General features: G+C 35.7%; 1 protein-coding gene across 1 annotated transcript in view; it reads left to right on the top strand.

Annotated features, from left to right (window-relative positions):
* Positions 1–23,331, top strand: part of LOC150096143 (WD repeat and coiled-coil-containing protein-like) — a 169,475-nt gene that overhangs the window by 92,832 nt on the left and 53,312 nt on the right. The window contains exon 6 of the mRNA XM_090409347.1: positions 7,788–7,855. Coding sequence (XP_090265473.1) covers positions 7,788–7,855 — 68 coding nt within the window. The remainder of the gene's footprint in view (positions 1–7,787; positions 7,856–23,331) is intronic.

A 23,331-nucleotide genomic window follows, 5' to 3' on the forward strand; every position in this document is an offset into this window, starting at 1 on the left:
AGGTAGACCTGGATGATATCAAAGTTTAAGTGAAAAGAACTTACATACCTTCACTATATAAATAAAATAATCACTAAATAAAAGGATTTTTATCCCCTTAATTTAATTAACTTCGCCTGAAAATATAGTCATTTGGCTTTTCAAAATGCTGACTATTGCATATGTGCGATTATAAAAGATTTTATTCTTATTATATTTTGATAGTTAAAAAATGTTTTTCTTATGTAAGATAAATAACACAGATGATTGATTGTGTGCAAATATTTTATGTTTAGATCATGAAATATTTGTTTCAAAATGAAATCCTTTACAGGTTGATTGTCTCCTTATACTTTTTGATTGGCATTTGTACACAAGCTGTATTAATGAAAATTTTTGTGTGAAATACGGCTTTTTTTTGCTCGATGATGCAACTTTTCCATAGCTCACCACTGCCTTCCTATCCTACCAAAATATGCTATATCCTTCTATTTCTGTCAGTACATCATCTTCTGTCATCCACATTTCACTCATTCCAATATAATCTTTGGACAGGTTAGAGCTTTCAGTGCCACTGATACACCTGTATTTGTTTAAAGAAATCTCAATACATTATCAGTATTTCCTCCGGACACCTTTTATCCCCATAGAAATCCGCCCCTGCTACCATTCACTGTGGCAATTCTAGTTTCCCTGCCACACTCACTTTCCCACAGAACAACGATCTCTCTAGATGCCTACATCCATTTCAAATGCAGTCCATCACTTGCATAGAATTTTCTTCTTTCTTGAAATCCAAGCATCTACACATTCTAGATCTCTTTTGACACATTCTTGCTATCTTGTCATTCATTATTACTGCTGCTTTTCTCCTCAGTTCTGCATTATAATATCTGCCTAGATATTATGATGCAGAATTGAGGAGGAGGAGAGCAGTGTCTTCTTTCTTACACTTTTCTGCTGCATAATTCCTAACATTAACCTCAGATCTCTTGCTATCTGATTCCTGCTACCTCTCAAGTCATTTTGTGCCAACTTTCACTATTATCTTATTCACATTCTCAACTTGCTTTTTTTTTTGCCCATAGTCACACGCTCTTGTGCACACTGTTTTATTCATTCCTTGCTCATCTGTATCCCTGTCTCTCTCTCTCTCTCTCTTTCTGACACTCTCTATGTTCTCTTATCTGCCTTTCTATCATCTCTCTGTTCCTTGCTCCTGTGCTCTTTCTGTGTTTTCATTCCTTCTCTTTCTCTGGTTCTCTCATTCTCTTTTCCTCCTTTTATTTCTATAACTTTTCTCACTCCTAATATTGTTCATCTCACATCAGTAAGCCTTTCATGTCTTTTATGTCTCACCTTTCTCTTCACATGAATCAAATTATTTTTCATACATTTCGCTTCCCTTCTCTGGGCATCCTACCCTTACTTGAGATTCACTGACACTGTTGACACCATCCTTCAGAAACTCTATATATCTCTTGTCACAGAACCTTATGTTAAGCTCATTGCCACCTCATGTTTGCCTTCCCCCTCCTTTGATCACGTTACTCACATCTCTCCCATTTTCATCACACCGCAAATCAGTGATACTGATATTAAAATTACCCAGCTCTTCCTACTGTCTACATTAGATGCAAAACATGCCTCCCCCCCCCGAAATATCTCACCTGTCACATTTTTTCTAACTAACAGAAAGCATGCATACTGCAGGTATTTCTTACTACAGAAATCTTGTATGATACTTTCCAAAATGTAATCTTTGATTGGTGGTGAGCTGAGTGATGTTGTATCAGTTAACAGTGGTATTGTAAACGGATGTTATTTTACTATATTGCATAAACTTTGGGGTTATCTATTTATGCTGTATTATTAATTTCTTATTCTTCCTACTATCTCTTTTCTCTACCTTCCATGACTCTATATTCTTATACCTGAGAGCACTAGAAATTTATTTTTATTTAAAGACTGCGCCACTAGGCCTCCTTTTGGTATAAGAAATAGTAGAACTTATTTATTACTCTCTTGTCATTTTCTGAACTAGCTGGACTGATTGCATTGTCTATCATGATGCTCTTCCAATCACTATCCTGTCCCAATGTCTCCCCCACCTTATTCTGCATTAGAGGGCCCCAGGGGCACTCCGGCCATATGTGCAATGCACACATATAAAGGCACCAAAGATTTGGCATGATATTTTAAATAAAGTGAATTTTGTCAGCAAAATACTGCAGTCTTCATCTATGAATCTCCAACTTACTTTAGTTGCATTGAATGATCTAAATCAATTTTTAAATGATTATAGGTATGATGAAACTTTCAAAGAAATTGTAGAAAGCTAAAATTAATTGCAGCAAAATTTGACGCATAATCTGTATTTTGTAGTAGTAGATAGACCACTAAGGCGATGTAAGAAGACAATACAATTTGATTACGAACATGAAAATGAAAATGTAGTAGATCCTTTCATTTAAAGTAATTTTTTTTCTCTGCATACAATCTTTCATACAATCTTTCCAGGAAAGATTTACTTTATTAAAAGAACATATGAATTCATTTCAGTTTTTGTATTTGTTAAGTACTTCACAAAATAAAGAATATTTATTATCTTGTTGTAAAAAGTTACGACAAAAATTAACACGTGAGAATCATTCAGACATTGACGCAAACGATTTATGCAAAGAAATTTTACACTGTCAACCATTTATTTCTTTTAAAAATGATATATATCAGATAATTCAGTATATTTATTCAAACGATTTAATCACAGTTTATCCAAACTTTACAATTGCTCTTCGAATTCTTTTGTCATTACAGGTATCTGTAGCATCTGCGGAACGGTCCTTTTTTAAACTTAAAATTATTAAAAACTACTTGCACTTCACAATGGTACAAGACAGACTTTCAAATCTTGCCATTATATCAATAGAGTCAGATATTTTGGATCAACTTGATATACATGATATTATTCGAGAATTTTCATTAATGAAAACTAGAAAAGTTCAATTCACTAAGTGACTTTTCTTTCTGTTTAAATATTTATTTAACTATTTCTTTACCTAATAATGTTTAATATGTTCCTATTTTATATACTTGTAAGTTACTATTATTTATTTATTTTATTTATTTGCTTTATTTTTTTCCAAATTATTTTTGTTGTTTTTGTACCCTTCTTGTATGTTTATTGTTTTTTATACATTTTTTTTTTGTAATTTCTGCTTTTTGTTCAATAAGCTTATAATTAATATATTTCTTATTTCATTTTTATTCACTGATATGTTTTTATAAAGTGATTTTTTATTGCGGGGAGGGGGGGGTATAGGGGCACCAACTAAAGTTTTGCACCAGACACTACTGGTGCGCCTCTGGAGGGCCCCCTTTTCTCTTCAGAAACAAGACCTGGGTGGTGCTCTATCCCACACAGCAATATCATGCCATCAGAGAAGTTGCAGATAAATTGATATCGTTCTAGAAAATCTAGACCTAGGATCACTTGGTCGCTGGAGTCCAAGGTCTCTGGTAGGACAATCCGTTGATGAGAGACCCTTAGGGGAAAACATGGGATATAGAGCACTGCATTTATTTTTGTTGTAGAGAAGGCTCTAATTTCTCTGGAAGTAGAAGTACAGCAAGAAAGATTAAAACGAAAGCTAGACCAAATTACAATTACTAGAAGAGCAAAACAAAAGAGGCCCATTCTACAAACCGCCAAAGAGCGAGTTAAACCATGTGAGGAAAGAACAGGAAAAGAAGACTGGGCCCACAACAGCATGAGTGAAACAAACATAGAATCATACTCCCTGCAAAGCGTTGCAACAACGACCAACAGAAAATGGAAAGCCTTGACACTAGTGGAAGGTTTGATACAAAACACACCCTGTGAGATCCTGTTGGACACTGGAGCCCAGGTTTTGGTTATCTCCTGGTCACTCTTCTCAAAATTGGAAACATCAGACCCACCAATGTCCTCAAGTTAGTCAACCCTATCAGAATAACAGGCATTGAGAAATCAGAGCTCATCTCCACAACAAAAATAAATGCAGTGCTCTATATTCCATGTTTTCCCCTAAGGGTCTCTCATCAACTGATTGTCCTACCAGAGACCTCGGACTCCAGCGACCAAGTGATCCTAGGTCTAGACTTTCTAGAACAATATCAATTTATCTGCAACTTCTCTGAAGGCATGATATCACTGTGTGGGATAGAGCACCACCCAGGTTTTGTTTCTGAAGAGAAAAGGGGGGCCTCTAATACAGAATAAGGTGGGGGAGACATTGGAAATTGAAACGATAGAGGCAGTGGGACAGGATAGTGATTGGAAGAGCATCATTATGGACAATGTAATCAGCCCAGCTAGTTCAGAAAATGACAAGAGAGTAATAAATCAGTTCTTTGATACTGTCTTCCTACGCTTCCCTAAAGTTTTCACAGAACTGATTTATTACTCTCTTGTAATTTTCTGAACTAGCTGGGCTGATCCTGATGAAGCAAATAGAAGGACTTCAGAAGCTTCTGCGAGATTATGAGAAGGCTGGGATCATTGAGAGGTCTAACTCTCAGTGGAACAGTCCCTTCATATTGATAGAAAAACCGAATGGGAGTTTGAGGTTTGTGCTGGATCTGAGGGGAGTGAATAAAGTCACTAAACCAATCGACTTCCCACTGTCCAAGATAGAGGAGCTCTTGATAGGCTTGGAAGGAGCTAGATATTTTTCCAAGCTCGACCTTAATTCAGGATACTATCAAATTCCCTTACGGATAGAGGACAGGAAGTTCTTCGTTCACCACCCAGTGGCAAAAATACCAACTGTGTAGACTTCCTCAGGGGGAAAAGAACTCCTCTATGTCCTTCCAATCATTGATGAACACTGTTCTCTCTCTCTGATATACTCAGAAAAGGGGTCATATGATTTCAAGATGATCTTTTAATCTACTCAAGAGACATCATCTCCCACAGAGACATCCTACTTTCTGTCATGGCAAGACTTAATGAAGCGAAGTTGTCACTGAAGAGTTCAAAGTGCCAATTCTTCTTAAGAGAAGTTGAATATCTGGGCCATAGGGTAAGTGAAGCGAGGGTAGTCCCTACACAGACTAATGTAAGTGCCATACTTGAAGCAAGAATCCCCAGGACCGTAAGACAGGTCCGCCACTATATAGGAACGGTCAATTTCTACAGGAAATTCGTTCCCAGCTGTTCAAAACTAATGGAGCTAATTGTGAGGGTAACAAAAAAAGGGGCAAGATTTAGGTGGGGGGAGGAAGAGCAGGGTGCATATGATTGTACGACCCATAGCCTTCATCAGCAGGAAGCTGTTGTCATCAGAGAGGAATTATTCTGTAATGAAAAGGAGACACTGGCAATTGTTTTCTCTCTATGCAAACTTAAACAATTACTGATGGGACAACATATTGTCCTAAGATCGGATCATCAACCACTGTCCTTCATGTCATCTATGAAGGATAAAAATCAGAGAATTATCAGATGGACGCTGGAGTCACAGGAATACAACATAGACATTAAATATATTCCAGGAAAGAAGAATGTGGTGGCAGATTACCTGTCCAGGTCCCTAGGCTCTGATAATGAGGAGAGAAATCCCATAGAGGGTGCTAATGATAAAATTGCATTAATAGAATTGAGGAGATTGAAAGGATCAAAAACAAACTTCCTCAACACCAAAACTGAGAGAAACACATAATAATAGAAGCCCAGAAGAGAGATCCTACTTGGAAAAGCATCTATGAAAAGGTAAAAGATGGCGAACACCCTCCAGAAGAGTTCTCTTTTCTTAGGACCTTGCATATGGATGAAGAAGGACTACTTCTTTCCAGGCAAGAGGTCAGAGGTAGATGGAGAGAGAGGATACTGGCCCCCAACCGTCATGATACCATGGATTCTCTATATGTTTTATGATTCGGATTTGGCTGGCCACCAATGGTTCAATAGAACATGGCACAGAATCAATGAGAGATACATTTGGAAGGGGATGAAAAGTGATGTGACTGCATACGTTCCCTTATGTCAGGCTAGATCCACATTTGGGGGAAAGGCTCCGCTGCAACCCTTCCCTGTTCCTATCAGACCTTTTCAAGCTGTGGCAATCGACATAGTCAGACCCCTTCCCACTATGCAGAAGGGAAACAGATATATACTCATGGCAATTGGCATGCTCTCTAGGTTTCCTGAAGCGACAGGAATGAAGGACCAGACAGCAAAGACTGTAGCAACAAAGTTCCTGAAATTGATAATTTTTAGGTATGGGACTCCTCAATCACTCCTATCAGATCAGGGAGAAAATTTCACTGCCAAAATTATGCTACAGTTGTGTAAACTGCTTAAGGTTAAGAAATTATTCGCCACCCCTTATCACCCTCAAGGAAATGGGATGTGCGAAAGGCTGAACAAAATGTTCACGCACACTCTCGCAAAGCTGGTTGATAGCAGAGCATCAAACTGGGACTCCTACTTATCCCACACCCTGTTCGCATGCAGGATGGCTGTTCATTCAGTAATCAAGGAGTCACCTGCTGTTGTATTGCACAGATTTGAACCAAGATTCCCAAACGAATTGGGGCATGCCCATGTTGATACAGGGTTTTCGGATATTGATGAGTATTTGAATGCTCTGATCGAGAAAAATAAACTGGCCTAGAAGATCATCACAGAAACCAGCAGGAACAGCTCTCAAAAGACTAGAGCATACATAAATAGGCTCAGAAAATATAAAGACTTAAAGTCAGGAAGCTTAGTTCTCCTAGAACAGAGCACCATCAAAAATAAAGGGGGGAAATTACAAAGGAGAGCATCAGGACGATTATCATAGAGAAACTTTCCCCCATGACCTATAAGATTCAGGATCAAAAGAATCCAAACAGAATAATGACAGTGCATTCAGACCTATTAAAGCCATATAAGATCAGAAATGATGGCCTAGTGCACTTGGGGGAAGAAATGGAAAGAATCATAGGGAAGGAGGTCACCTACCTCCCAAGGAAAAAGGAGAGAGAAATGGAAGGTGGAATAGATTCCTGTGAAGGAGATACCAGATGCGGTATAACCCAGAGGTTCAAAGGGATTGTTCGATGCTAACAATAATCCTGCCATGGAGGAGGAAACCACACGATATCGCAGATGCAAGTATCCTGACCTGGATGAGGAAAATTCAGAGAAGTCCAGTGACATCCTGGAGGAAGGGGACAGTAGTGTGATGAAAGCAGAAGAAAGTTCTATCAGACCAGATATTTCCTGAGATCTAGAAAAGTTAGCGAAATTAGATATGCAGAAAAGGATAGCTCAAGAATTATTTTATATAGAGCGCAGCAGGAAATAATATTGTAATAGTACAGACAGAAAATATTACAACGGAGTAGTAACAACCAGAAACGTTTATAATAGTACAATATAGAAAAATAAGCACCGTTTACAGTATGGTAGCTATCATAATTGAAATCAAGAAATTACAACACAGTAACCTAATTTTATTATAAATTTACTATAAATTTGTATCAAATTATATTAATTAATTAATTAATAAGATAATATCTTATCTTTTTTTCTTTCACCTTTCTCTTTGTCGTCTAGTTGATATAATAAGAGTTGATTGTATTTATTTTTGCGACTGGTATCAGGAATCAGACTGACATTTATTAATAATGATCTGTGCTATATTTTGAATTTAAAATTTCCCTTTTATGAATAAGAATTATGCTATAATTTTTTTAAAAATTGTTTCATCATTTCAAATATCATGGTCCCAGAAGCACAATTTATGTGAATATTTGATAAATACATTTTTCTTTTGCAGTGCTACAAGATATCTTTTGATGAGAACTTTCAGATAGCAGATCAACCAGTTATCTTTATCCTAGGAAGGTCAGTAAGTGTTTAGTATTATTCATATGTATTTTTTTTTTCATAGATAACAAATTTATTTATACATGTTATTAAAAACAGTATTAATATGATTAAAAATGTGAAGGATATTGAGTAATAAAAATTCAGCCTATTTTCTTACTAGATTGAAGTCAAAACATTCATTATGGGAAATCCACACTAACCTTTATATGCATAATACCTATCCTACTTCTCCTTAAACTCATTCACTGTCAGGCTACTCGCAACTAATTCTGGCAATCCACTCTTCACTGTTCTCAAAGCAAAAAATCTAGCCTGCACATCTTTACTAAATCACACACCTACACAACTTCCATGTGCAATTCTTAGTTCTCTCTCTCTATTCATCATGTATTGAAAAATTTTCTTTGTGTCAATCTTATAGAAACCCTTTGTTTCTCTCATGTCTCATCTTTTCCCCATCAACTAAACTGTGCAACCCACACACCTTCAACCTAGTCTCATATGGAGCATTCTACAGAACTGTTACCAGCTTAGTCACCCATCTATGAATCCTCTCCACAATCTTCTGATCCCCAAGAAAACTCAGGTGACTGAATCTGTGCACAGTAATCAAGATGTAGCTGAATCATAGCCTCATAAAGAGGGATAATAACTTCCCTATCTTTACTTGTAATTGTGTTTTTGAACATTTGTGTACTCCTTTGAACTGTTTTATCAATAGTGGCTCCAGTACAGAATCCTGAGGTACTCTGCTAGTCATCTTCATTCTCCTAGATTCCTCTTTACCATATACTACTCTCTGGTATCTGTCTATCAGCTACCCCTTTCCCCTCCCCATCCATGCTACCAGCTTCATTTCATCATTTTGTAATAGTTTTCATTATGGTATTCTATGAAATACCTTTGCAAAGTCTAGAATATCATAGTGTAGCCATTTCTCTTATCTAATTCTGCAGTCACTCTGTTATAAAGTTGAGTAAATTACTAAGGCAGGCACTACCTTTTACAAAACCATATTGCCACCATATATCATATTATTCCTATCCACCCATTGCTGGATATTTACCTTTAAGCAACTTTTCCAATACTTTAATCACTCCTGGGATATTCATGGAACCACCCTTATGTAATCTTATCCTCTTTTCCCCTCTCTTGGAACAATGTTGGAGCTGAGACTTGGATTGAATAACTCTCTTAGAGACACTGCCAGTTGTTTTGCACATTACATTACATAGCACATGGGCTGACATACAATTTGTTATGCTGGATCGCTTGCCATAGTAAATTTCTTTTAGTATAGCATCGCATTATACCTGTGAGACTTTGGTCTGAACTTTTTGGTAGTTTGTGTTTGTTATTCAGTGATTGCTATAGTGAGAATTTAATGTATTTGTTTTAAAGGATTGCAAGATATAATTTATGTAATTGATGAACACTATGATGAGTTTAAAATTGAACAAAAAAACTGATTGTGTCAGATTGCTGCTTGACTGAAGACAGAAAGATTTTGAAGAAAATGGTAGAATTTCATCTTCAAGTGTAGATGAATAATATCCATCAGAGTATTTGTATTGGAGCTGTAGAGCAGAAACTGTGTGCCAGAAAGTAGGAGTTATTAATCAATTTGATTGATTTCTCTTAAACAGAGTCAACTTAAAAATCTAAGATTTTTAAGTTGGTTTTTGAGCACCTATAACATGAGAGCAGCATTTTGTATGTGGACAGATGTAAATGTTGAAGTTAGGCAGCTTTTTTCTTCAGTCTTGAGATTTCACAGTTCTATCAGCTGACTGGTTAACAGGCTTCTATCAGATATGCCATTTCAACTCAACATGATCTAATTTTTGAATGATCAAGGCACTTGTTCCTTCATGACAAATGTTATCTCCATCCAGGAGATTGACTATTATGAATTCTACCTGAAGAACAAAGCTTAATAATAACTCAACGTGCAATAGAAAGAAGAATGAATGCAATATAAACAAAATAGACACACAGAAATCTGGAAGAAGTCTGGACTCAGAGATGTAATAAAAGTAATCTACAACAGCAAAAGAAGATTGGCAGGACATCTCGCCAGAATGAGAGACAACAGATGGACAGTCAGAGTTACAAACTAGTATCTGAGAGATATCAAAAGGAAACCTGGAAGAACAGCCTTAAGGTGGGAAGACCCAATGATTAAGAAACTCGGAAGAATATGGAGAAGAAAGGCCCAAGACAGGAACACTAGACTCTTTACGACCTGCAGTCATGGAGAAATCCTGACTGAAATCACAGGTCCATCAAGGTAACCTGAGATATACATAATGTGCAGTAGAAAGATATGATGGTGAGACTCTAATCTCTTCCATCTTGCAGTTAGTATCATATATCTGTAGGTATGTGTGTTCACAGGGCTGGTTTGCCTGTTTTGAGTGACAAAAAACACCCTTTTTTTTCTGGGAGAAAAACTTCCCATCTTTGTATGAGACTGGCTAATTCACCATTTGATTGAAATCACCTGATAAAGGTTCCTCACATCCTAGATGAGATTTGAATCCAGGTCTTTCCAACCAAATGGCTTTTTTGAGTTACTGAACTACAGAGGCACTAAGGCACTTGTTACATTTCATTAATCACATAAATTAGAAACTTCAGAAAAGCAGTCCATTGCTTGCTGGTAAGCAACATCAGCACTGACATGATGGTTAGTTTCAAATGTCTCCTTATTGTTTACTAACTTTGGAATTGATTCATGTCGAATTTCCTCCAAATATCTCACTCCTTTTTCGGTTTGCCTGAATGTAATTCAGGTGAACACTATGAACATTATGATAATTTCATTCAGCAAGGAAAAATTTATAAACAAGTAGAAAATACAGTTATAGATTCCAGACTTTCAGTTCTCCTTCCTGCTAACTTCTTTATAGAGATATTTGGTGGAGAATAAATCATCCACATTACAGGGATGAGGTGTTCTCCATCTGATACCATGGTATCTTGACACATTAATAACAATCTTCCCTCTAGACCTTAGTTAGACATGAACTTAATAACTCCTTGGCTTTTGCTATTTATATAAAAACTACACAGAGAGAGAGAGGGTTGATACATTTATTCAGTCATCATGCAACCATTCTTCACAACAATATGGAATTTTAAAAGTTTAAGGGTAAAAATGTGTTCTGATAATACTAATGCCTTCTACTTTTACATATGCAGCACTTTTTAGCCAACAGTTACAATCCTTGCAGATCAGTAAAATAGTAACAATATGCAGTTCATGCAACTTCTGAAAAGGTGACTAATAGCTTAAAAAAGTATGTTCGCATTATCCTTAGACCACATAAAAAAAAATAGCACTTGTTATCTCCTAAAGATCATCTCCGATTCTTAGATCTTGAGGTTTTACCAAGTACTCTGCATTTGTATTCTTGCTAATTATGGGCAGACTGCAGGAAAACATTAAGATATCAGAATGTAAAAACTATATATGGTTTTATCACTATTGCCGATCTTGCTGACTATCTAGGAATAAACTATTATAGAATCCACCAGAAGAAAATCTTTTACCACAGAAGGAAATATAACTATGAAAGATTCTTTCTGCTCTGCTGTGCTTTAAAGAGCTGTCCCAATCGCAGTAAATTCTAGGAAACACTCATTCTTCCATCTTTGGTCCAGTGTGTCAGTATTCCATCTTGCCTGCTAGTTAGTAGCTTTTTATTTAGGACTGTAATCATCATTCATTTTTTTTCTTTGCCTCAGTTTTGCTTACTCATGTACTACCTTTGTGTATATATGTGTATACTTATGTATTGTTCCTGCATTGACTTTGTTAAAATATAAGACATAATAATTTAATGATTTGGTTATATTATCTGTATTATCAACATCTTTCTAAAAAGTACTAGTATGAGTGATAATCAATACCTAAGCTTCCACAGATAATTTAGATAATGATTTGCAAAAATAAAAAATTTTTACTAGTATGAGTGATAATCAATACCTAAGCTTCCACAGATAATTTAGATAATGATTTGCAAAAATAAAAAATTATCATGTCAGGAATTTGATGATAATAATGATCATGAGTGCTTCGTCTATACCTCTGCTTAAACTCCCTCACTGTTAGGGCAGAGCCTCCGTAGCTCAGTCGGTATAGACGAAGCACTCATCATCATTATTATCATCAAATTCCTGACATGTACTCTTAAGGGGTGTACAGGATATGATAGTATTACATGAAAAATTTACATCATTACTAACTTCCTATCTACAATTTCACTCGAAATCAATCTGTTACCTGTCTCCAACATTATCAGATCTTATATTTTTATCTTCTAAGACAATTTTTAACATATCAATCCACCTATATCTTGGTCTTTTTCCTGCCAACCTGGCAGAGAACACTTGTTTTGCTAATCTTTCCTCTCCCATTCTGTTTAAGTGGCCATACCACCTGAGATTAGCTCTGCTAACACATTCCCGGATGCCTAACAATGTCAAGTTCTTTCCTAATATCCTTATTTATAATATGATATTGCCATTGATGACATCTGTTCACATCCCTAATCTTTCTAAAGACACTCCCATCTGCAGTCTCTAGTCTTTGATCAAGTGTTTTACTTCTAACCTAGTTCTCAGATCCATAAGTTAAAATTGGTTTGAACACTGAACACAGCTAATTTAGTGTTTTGACTAATTTCTCTCTTATTCCATATAAATTTATTCAGTTGACTTCCTACCATAACAGCTTTATTGATTCTGTTGTCTATTTCCATATTTAATTTACCATCTTCACTAAAAATTGTAGCCTAAGTAGCTAAAATGTTTTACTTGTTCTATAAGTTCTCCATTCACAATGCAGTTGATATTTTTAATGCTTCTGCCTGTTTTCATTGTCTTTGTCTTTTTATTGCTGATCTTCATACTATATCTATTACAACAGTTATTCAATTTAGTCAGGGAATCTTTCAGACTTGTAGCGGATTTATTTAGAAGTATAACATCATCCACATAAAGCAAAGAGCTGACATTAACATCTCTAATTTTGATATCAGGTTTAATACCATTTTCCTTCATAATGTGATCCATATAGATAATGAATAACAGAGGGGACAATGTACATCCTTGTCTCACACCAGATTTAACATTAAACCATCATCCTGTACTTAATAACTTAACACGTATATAACCAATAGTAATAAACTTTAATGAATTAAAGATACAAATTTTTCATACTGAAAGTACCAGCACATCATCAGTGTAGAACAAACAGTTAATGGAATACAAATTACAGAACAGTCGGTGGATTACCAATTAAAATTGTTGCCGCATGCCAGAAAATTACTATTAATAAAATATTATTAAATAATTCTTAAAAACTATTTCATTGATGGTTGCATAAGATAAGAATCTTCCAAACTTTTGTGAGGGAGAGAGAGACAGTCATTTTGATTCAAATTCGGCCAATGTAAAAGGGCTTCGCAACTTTCTTTGAAAAGGCATTCATAATTAAACTTGCATCTGTGGAGAAGACAAGCTTTATCCCACTGGATATTATGTTTAGTGTCAGTACTATGTTGTGCTAGACCAGACTTATGTGGTTTCATGTATTCGATATAATACCGATGTTCCTTCATTCTCTTTTCCACAGAACGGCCTGTTTGTCCAAAGTATGATAAATTACATTCACACGGGATCTGGTAAACACTAGCTAATGATAGAGGTGCCAGTTTATCTTTTGTAGATGGCAGTGAGTGAGAAATTTTGTTGATAGGAAAATATGTTGGAATAAGATGATACTTCAAAATTTTGCCAATAGGTTCTGAGATGTCTGAAATATAAGGGATTGGAACTCTGCGGTCTGTTGAAGAATTCTGAAGTGTTGGAACATAGGAGTCAGTTATCTGCTGGATTTGATTAGGGTTGTAACTATTAGATTCTATTAACTTTTTTATAGTGAAAAGTTCTTGTTGTAAGCTTAAGCGGGAGGAGCACACTTTATGTGCTCTATTAATTGAAGATTTGTTATATACATGTTAAGTTATTAATTTTAATTATGCCACAAGTACCTCTAAAGATTAGACTGATCATCTTCCTGTACTCCCTTCAGTTTTAACTGGTGACTTATAACTCAAATAAAGGCTAAGTATTGCTTGATATAATGAATATAGACGAAGCCCTTTGGTCGGAAAAACTTGGGTTCGATCCCCATCCATGACATGAAAAACCTTTATCTGGTCTCTTTCAACGAAAGGTGAGTTAGCTGGTCTCATATGGTCAAAACCAGTCTGGGTAGTGGCCCCTCCCTTAATGCATAGCATTATAGATGTCCACAAGGAGATGTGCTTTGCATTATGGGAGATACTAAGACAAGTGATGGGAGCTTAGTCCACCTTTACCACGAGTTGCCTCAGTCCTGAAGATACTCAGGTGCAAACTTTGTTTGCTTACACTTGGATAAAGGATTAAACTAAATTTATTATAATCTCTAGTTCTTTCTCTGTTTGTCACATATCGAAAAATTTCTTCTGTGTCAGTTTAATAAAACCTCTTTAATATTGTATGTGCTTGTATCGTGTCCCCCTCTTTTTTGCCTGTCAACTATACCAGTGGTGTTCAACCTTTTTTACTATGCGAGCTACTTTTCTATAAGAAGTTATTCGGCGATCTACTCTCTTATATATAAGTTATTTGGCGATCTACTCTCTTATATAGATCATGTTCTTCCAACCTGATATCTGATTACGCACAAATAAACAACTAAAAACTTTATTTGTGTATTTAAAAATTTATCACTTTTAATTATTTTAATACAACTACAACAAAAAAATATTGGAATAAAATATTTATTTCTCTATTTGGAAAACCAAAGTTAGAAAAAACAACAGATTGATTACAAACTCACAAGTTACAGGAAATACTGGTTGATTAAAAAAAAAAAGAAAAAAAGTTAATGCGAAATTTGGCATTGTTTGGAGCTCGCAATATTTTCATAGTCAAGTTGATATGAAGAAGTGGCCAATCGCAGACAATCATCCAAATGATCATTAATTTTGGTTCTTAATTGATTTTTTATGACGGTCATATTTGAAAAAGCAGATTCTGACAAGTATGTCAATCCGAAACACGACAGAATTTTTCGCGCAATATCAGTTAATGTTGGGAATTTTTCATGTGCATACTTCCAAATGACTTCATTGTTTATTGATTTTAAATGTAAACTATTCTGAATGTTTATTATCTCAAGTTCTACTTCAGCTTGGTTTATATCAAACAGCCCACTAATTTTATTTGAAATTTCTGTTATGTTCAAGTTTTCTTGAAATGGATTATTGATAAAAGATACAATCATTTCAGTTTTATTAAAATCTTTAAATCTTGATTTATTTCTTCCTCAACTAATTCTATTTCACGAATAAATTCTTTTAAATCATAGCAAAGCAATTCTTGATTTTGTTCAAAAAATTTTAATAAATATAGGAGATGTCTAAATTCGCGGTCATTTATATTTTACTTTAATAAAAGTAAGTATTGTTGGAAAGTTTTTATTGAACTTAACATGTCAATTAAATTTTTATCTCTACCTTGTAACTCTAAATTTAAATTGCTTAATTTCATATAGAAATCTACTAAAAATGATGTGTAACAACCATCTTTTATCACTCAATTGTGGATAAATATCTCCTTTTTCATCAAGAAAATTTTTTATATCGTTAATTAATACAAGAAATCTTTCTAAAAATTGACTTCTGCTGAGCCAGCGAACATTAGAGTACAACAGAAGTTCCTTATCATCATCTGCCTGTAATTTAAATAACTGCCATTCCAGGGCTTTTCCTCGAAGAGAATTTACAATTTTAAATGTAATATCCAAAACATTTTTTGTGTTTAATCTTTTACTACACAGTACTTGTTGGTGAATAATACAGTGGTACGTTAAAAAATCTGGATATTTGTCATCGTTTTTACATAATGAAATGAAGCCTGATTTATTACCTATCATTGCAGGAGCACCATCAGTAATAATAGACACAAGTTTAAAAAGCAAAAGCTTGTGTTATTTCACAAATTCATCAAATGCCAAAAAAAATCTTCTCCCCTAGTCAGGCCCGGATTTAGACTTGCTGAGGCCCTAAGCTATACAAAACCCAGAGGCCCCCTACTGTTTTAAATTACATCAGCTGGTCTTTTCATTTTTTTATTTGAGGCCCCGGCAGATCGCGAGGCCCTAAGCTGTAGTTTTTTCAGCTTATACGTAAATCTGGCACTGCCCCCTAGTCCTTCCTAATAATGGTATAATTTTCAAAAGTTCTTCTTTACTTGCATAATCTTGAAATACCATGCGAATAAATACCATTAACTGAGCAATATCAGTGAAGTCATTTGATTCATCAAATTGTAATGAAAACGCAACACACTGGTGAATGTCTGACATTAGCCTGGCCTGGAAACTTTTCTCCAGCAATTGGAACTCTTCCTTTCAGCAATTTGAAACCTTGTCTGTGGCCTAGAAGTAGTCTCTCTCTAGCGACGTCTCGAACCAAGAAGCTCCTTTCTGGAAGCGGAAAACTCTCAAGCAATGTGGATCCAGGCAGTCTCTCTGTTGGCGACTCTGGACTGGGCGGCCTCCTCTCTGACAGCAATTCTGGAACCGGGACCCCTTCTGCTTGCTTCAGTTCCTTTTTATTTGGCCGCCTCTGAGACCTCACATGAAGTTTGGCAACCCCCAAAGAATCGGTATGAGCCTTTCATCTTAAGCTTCAAGTTCGGCATGCCTTTTGTTCTCATCCACTTTCTTTTGATTGTAAGTTGCCGGCCATCGGAAAGTCGTTTGAACTCTTTCTGACTGACTTCGGAGATGTTTACACTTCGAGCCTGCAAGCCTTTCTCATACATACACATTTCAATAACAATCTTTCTAATGCCGCCATGTACAGCTTCAGCAACAAAATCATTGCCTTTGTTTTTAAAACTCTAACATATTCTTATTAAAGCAGTATATACAGTTAGCTTCAAAAGAGTTATTTACAAAAATATCTTATACAAACTATACCGAGACAAACAAAGTTTATTTTTTTACAATATTCACATGGGACTTAACCTAAGTAAAAAATCGATGTAATGTGCTTTGGAATATTTAATATTTAAGCTACAATCGAGTTTTTACACTTTGCTTATAATCGTATTCACTCAGCTCACTGTTTGACTTCCACTGATCCAAATTAATTAATTTACCTGGACTTATAAGAAAATTACTGATTTGACAATTTTAACAAAAAATAAATAAACAATAGCAATACACTTAAAGCAAATTAAAAATAATACAAAATAATGATAAATAAAATATTATGTTTTCAGTTTTAATTAAATTTGTAAGTAAGGAGGAATACACAAGAGATCGACCAAAAATCGCTCCACGATCGACCGGTTGATCGCGATCGACGGGTTGAACACCTCTGAACTATGCAATCCACACACCTTCAAAGAAGGGAACATTCCGCAGACTTGTCACTGCGTGGTCACTTCTCTCTGCCACCTCCTGATCCCCCAAGAAACCCAGGTAACCAAAATCTGTGCACAGTAGTCAAGATGCAGTCAAATCATAGCCTTATAAAGAGGAATAATAACTAAATATTTTACTTGTTAGCATGTTTTTCAACATCCAAGTTTTCCTTTGAGTTATTTTACCACTCTTGCAGTATTCCTTCTGAACTTCAACTCTTTGTCCATATGGAAATAGGAGGTTTTTTCACCTGGAAATTCACCAGGCAAACCAGCTCCATGAATATGAATACGCATGAATTACAGTCAGGAATACTTAAGACCCAACCATAAGCCTGATTCGTCAGCTATTCCATCTCTAGCCTGGATGAAAATGGGGGGGGGGAGGGAAATTGAGATGATGCCATACTTCCTGATGAAAGAATCTCATTGCCGTCGTATCATCATATGCTAAATGAATAAATCAGTAATATTGTCAGGGCATTCCCAACTAATTCTGGCAATTCATTCCACTCTCCACCAAAATCTAGTCTGTACACCCTAACTAACCACAGTTTTATACAATTTCCACGGATAATCTCTAGTTGGAAGTTTTTTACTACTTGGTTAGGCTATAAATCCTTTATCCAAGTGTAAGCAAACAAAGTTTGCGCCTGAAGTATCTTCAGGACTGAGGCAACTCGTGGTAAAGGTAGACTAAGCTCCCATCACTAACAGTATCTCCCATAATACAAAGCACATCTTGCGGACATGTATAATGCTATGCATTAAGGGAAGGGCCACTACCCAGACCGGTTTCGAAATTTATTGAGGTCTCGTCAGTGGGAGCCAGACCCAGAGGTGATGATATTAAGGTGCAAGTAATGGAGAAGTCATATTTACTTATACGAGTTGCCAAAAGGTGTCTCACCTTATTATTAAATTACTCTGGATTTAGAGAAAAATGTTGAAAGTTTTTTCCATTTGGTTAGACTATAATAAATAGTCTAACCAAGAATAAACGTAGTCTCATTAGTTTTTTTGCAATCCAGCACCATCAGTGTGATGCATAGTATGTAACCTTTTCAACCCAAAGTGCATAACCTTACAGTTTTCAGCATCAGATTAATGATCATTATCCTTTGCCCACAATACCAATTTATTTAATCATCCTTTAGGATGTCTACTTTCATATATATATATATATATATATATATATATTATTTTTTTTTCCCCTATGAGTTTTCTCTGTGCCTAAAAAATAGGTTTGTTCCATGAGTATTATTTGGTTTCTTTCCAGTATGTTTGTTTACTTTAAAAAGGTACTACTTTTCACAGCCTTATAAAATAAACGTTGTATATTGCATTCACTTATCTTGGACTCATAAGACAAGAGAAACATAATACTGGAAAAAGAAGACAGTTTTATTAATATAAAAGTTTACAATTTAATTTGTTTAACCACCTTACCGGCCATTAAAGATCAAATACGCATCCTCAAAAGCTTTGTATCCATCATAAATTTCAATGTAATATCAATGGTATTACAATTTTAATATGCACCTTGCATCCATGGAAATGTGAACATATATATATGTCCTGGCTGATAGCATGGTTAAAAAAGATTTTCATAAGAAATCCACTTTGTCACACTCACACAAATTTAATTTCAGGAATAAAAAAAAATCTAATGGTGAGGCAACAAAAAAAATTCCTGTGTTAATGCTTTCTTGGAGTAACAACTTTGGCTTTCCAATATATTCAAGACAATCATATCCAAAGTGAGTCTTTCTTCTCACTTTGATTCAAAACTAATGTTCTTCTCAGTTAATTCTCTTTCCTTAAACTGAAAGAAAAAACATTCTTGTCTTACCTCAGTAGACTTCAGTGTGATCAACTTGTCAGAAAAATTACCTTACTTCAGTAAATTATCCAAATTATTCAGTAAAAAGCACATGGAATAAACTTTTGGCTTGATAGTTCTCTAACCGTTCCTTTCATTACTGATGGAATAGGTTCTCTTATTTGTCTGAGTATTGTTTTCTTCTTGTCTGCAGTATTTAAAAATGAAAAAAAAAAAAAAAAACTTATCTACTGGAACACAAAACACAGCATGAATGAAATAAACAGTATACCAAAACTTCTATAGAGATCCACTCTTTTCAAACGGTGCTACCGTTTTATTCTTTTAAACAAATATTATAAGATTTCTAGATTTCTATCTTCTGGTGGTCTTTAAAATTTGAAAGAAAACACTTTCAAATAAATCTATATGTCTTTAAATACTTGTCACTTTAAAAGTATTTAAAGTGATATAAATATAAAAAGAGTGTCTTTAAATACACTCCTTTCTTAAAAGAAACCAACGGTCTCATTCTAATCTCCACAGCAACCAAATCAGAACAACTTTCAAAAAAAAAATGAAAATTCTAAAGTGAAAAAAAGTCTAAAATGAAAACAACTTTCATACTTTTCCAGTAGCTGTTCTGCTTCCAGAATGCTTGTGTATGTGCACTTGCTTCAAACTGCCAGTTTAGCCCAGTAAAACTCTCTTGTATAGGTTTGATGAAACAGTTTCAGTCTGTTTAAATAAAAGAGTGTTAATTTCTTTATATTTGTTGTCTAATAATAAGTGCAGTTTGTGAACTTGAAAACTGTCAACTTTGTTAATTCCATCACCATTACAAAATGTTGCCAAAGTATAGTGATATTTTGTAACATAAAGTTACAAACTGTTTTAATAATCATATATTATTGAACTATTTATTAACATAATTTTTTATATTTTTTTGAGAAGATGAAGACAAGTGAATTTAATTATAAGATAAATTTCACAACAGATACTATTAAAAGAAAACTGCATTACATTACTGTAAACAGAGGGAGGGGGGTTAATTCATTTACTCATATCAATGTCTTTATGTTGAGCAGAAGCTGCACATGTTTCAACGAGCTTAGTACTAAGGGAATTATTGATGCTATTTCAGATGAACATTTCCTATGGAAATATTTCTAGAATACACATACTGCAGAAACCTGATATCTCTGTGAAAGTGGGAGGAGTGAGTTGGTAAGAGATATATTAATTAAGTTGGTAAGAGATATCATTAATAAGTCTAATTGCTCTCCTCTGTATTGAATCAAACATTTTGAGAGAGCTTTTAGGGCCCCCACTCCAAATGTGAGAGCAATATTCAGTAGCTGGGCAGATTTGTGATTTGTATAAGGTTAACAGCTATTCAGAGGTGAAGTAACATCTTGAGCGAAAGCGAAATCCTAGTTTTTAGAAGCCGAGGATGCAGTGGTTCTAATGTGTTTATGCCAGGAGAGGCTTGATGACAGGGTAATTCCAAGAAGAGAAATCTCATCTTGTCTGGAAATTTGGGTGTTGTCAAAAATAATACTGGGAGAAAATGGTTCTTTTTTTTTGTGAGAAATAAGACAGAACTGGATTTTATTAGCATTGAAATTGCTGAGGTTATCTGAATCCCATTGGAGGATGACTTGGAAATCAGAATTGATGTTCTGTAGGTTGAAGTGAATTGTGTAGATTAAGGTTATCAAATGAAAGGGAGGAGTGCAATATGCTGTCATCTGCAAAACTGTATATTGAGTTGGAGGTCAACTGAAGTAGGTCATTGATATAGCATGAAGAGTATTGGTGAGAAACCTTGTGGAATCCTGGCATTAGTTGAATGGTTAAAAGATAAGAAACCATCCACCATCACACATAGTGTGCGTCCAGACAGAAAGCTGGCAATCCAACTATAGAAGTCCTGAGATATACCAGACGATGGTAGTTTGTGCTGGACCCGGTCAAAAGCTTTGGAGATAACAAGTCCAACCACTTGAGATTCACCAAACATCTCCATGGCATTTGACCAGAGATGGGTGACATATGTAAGCAGAACTCCTGTTGATCGACAGTGATGGAATCCATGCTAATGGTCATTTTATTAGGTGGGTGCCTTCAAGGTAGTGTAGGAGTTGGAAATTAACAATTTTTTTCATTACTTTAGATAGGACTGAGGAGAGTGAGATGTGGCAGTAGTAAGATGGCAGTGATTTGTTGCCCTTCTTGGGAGTAGGTTGAATATAGGCCAATTTCCAGGCTGTGGGATAGACCAGTGGAATAAGAGAGCATATACAGGTGACACAGGATAGGAGTCAGTTCTGGTGCACAAACTTTCAGGACAATTGGAGGAATGACTTCAGGGCAGGAGACTTTTTTTTGTGTCTAATTTGGACAGTATTTTTCTGATTACTTTCTGGAAAAAAGATATGGGGATGTTGTATGTTGGGCATCTGTGATGGTTGGGGGACATTTACCATTGTGAGTTATGCATGCATTGGAAGCAAAGTGCAAAGCCAGGAGATTAACTTTTTTCTGTGGGTGATGATGCAATAGAGCTATCTGTTTATGATAAGGGTGGAAATAGTGTTGGGCATAAGTTACGATCAATTGCTTTGGTGAGAGACCAAAAGGCTCGGCTGCCAATTAGACAGGCTGCTAGTTTCTCCTGCTTTTTGCTCTTTCAAACTCTGTTTTGGAAGTATTGATAGTTTTTTTTTTTTTTTCATCTGTTTCTGGCTTGAGTATAAGCTTTAAAGAAGGACGGAGTTCTTGATTTGAGCCAGTTATGGTATGTTTGATTTTTTATTTGTACAGCCTTGGCATATCTTTTGGAGAACCAGGGTTTAGTTAGGGAACAGCAGTTCAGAGTAGAGTGGGGAAATGTATGTTTCCATGCTGGTGAGAATTACTTTGGTGCATATGTTTGGGTTTGAAGGCAATATGGAAGCAATAGTGTAACCATAGGAATGAGGCATAGAAGTCGTGGAGGCGGCTGTCTCACGTGGCACTGTTATAATGTCAAACTACTCTTGTATGGGAGTGGATGTATAAGCGTTGTTGCATGGAAGGAGGGGGAGGAGATGAGCACTAGATTGTGGTCAGAATTACCTAGGAGGTCCACCACATTCACTGTGTATTTGGAAGGGTCATTGGTGAGTAAGAGATCTAGTGTGTTTGGGGAGTGGTTTGGGTTATCTGATATTTTGATTGGCATGACAAGTTGTGCAAGGTCATTGGTGATGGCAAATGTTTCATCATCTCTGCCTTCAAGATCTGAGGAGAAAAGCCAGTTGGTGTTGTGAACAGTAAAATCTCCTAGGAGGATGATTTTGCTGTTGGGAAAGTGGGACTGGAGAAAATTAGTTTTTAAAGAGAGGAAATTAAAGAGCTAAGAGTGGTTGGTGGCATTAGGGGAGCGATAGAGACAGCAAATGGATTTGACTGAGTGGGGAAGGGATATTTTCAACCAAAGAAGGTCAAAGTTGGGCAATTCTAGGTTGGGTGCTCTCTGGCAAAGTATATCAGATGAATGTATGTGCAGACACCACCCTTGAGTCAAAAGGAGTTAAAAAGTGTATAGTTTAGAAGGTTGAGATGAATAGTGCTATGAAGCATATATTTGACTGCAAGGGTCTTGCCCATTTCCTATGCAGTGCTTGCATAGGAAATTACAATTACAGAGATTGTAATCTTATACCACTAGTAGCCACCATGGAGACCAGCTACTAGTGGCATAAGATTACAATCTCTGTAATCTTGGTGATCAAAAGTGGTAGAGGAGAACCAAGATGGTGATCTATGAGGATAGATTGAAGATTTATGGGCTGTAAAAATTGGTAGCTAGGCACAAAAGAGGAATGAATCATGATAGAAATATATAAGTTACTATTACTAAATAGATTTTATGGGATCAATGCAGAAAAATTTTTCAATACATGCCTTGTTCTTTCCTATCATGTCATGTATTGAAAATTTTTTTCAATACATGACATGATAGGAAAAATATCAGATAACCCAAACCACTCCCCAAACACACTAGATCTCTTACTCACCAAATGACCCTTCCAAATACACAGTGAATATAGTGGGCCTCCTAGGTAATTCTGACACAATCTAGTGCTCATCTCCCCCCCCCCCCCCATGCAACAATCCCTGGAAATTGTGT

The sequence above is a fragment of the Typopeltis vanoorti genome, chromosome 19 (assembly GCF_054136105.1).
Source record: "Typopeltis vanoorti isolate ZY-2024b chromosome 19, IOZ_Tvanoo_1.0, whole genome shotgun sequence".
Lineage (NCBI taxonomy): Eukaryota > Metazoa > Arthropoda > Arachnida > Uropygi > Thelyphonidae > Typopeltis > Typopeltis vanoorti.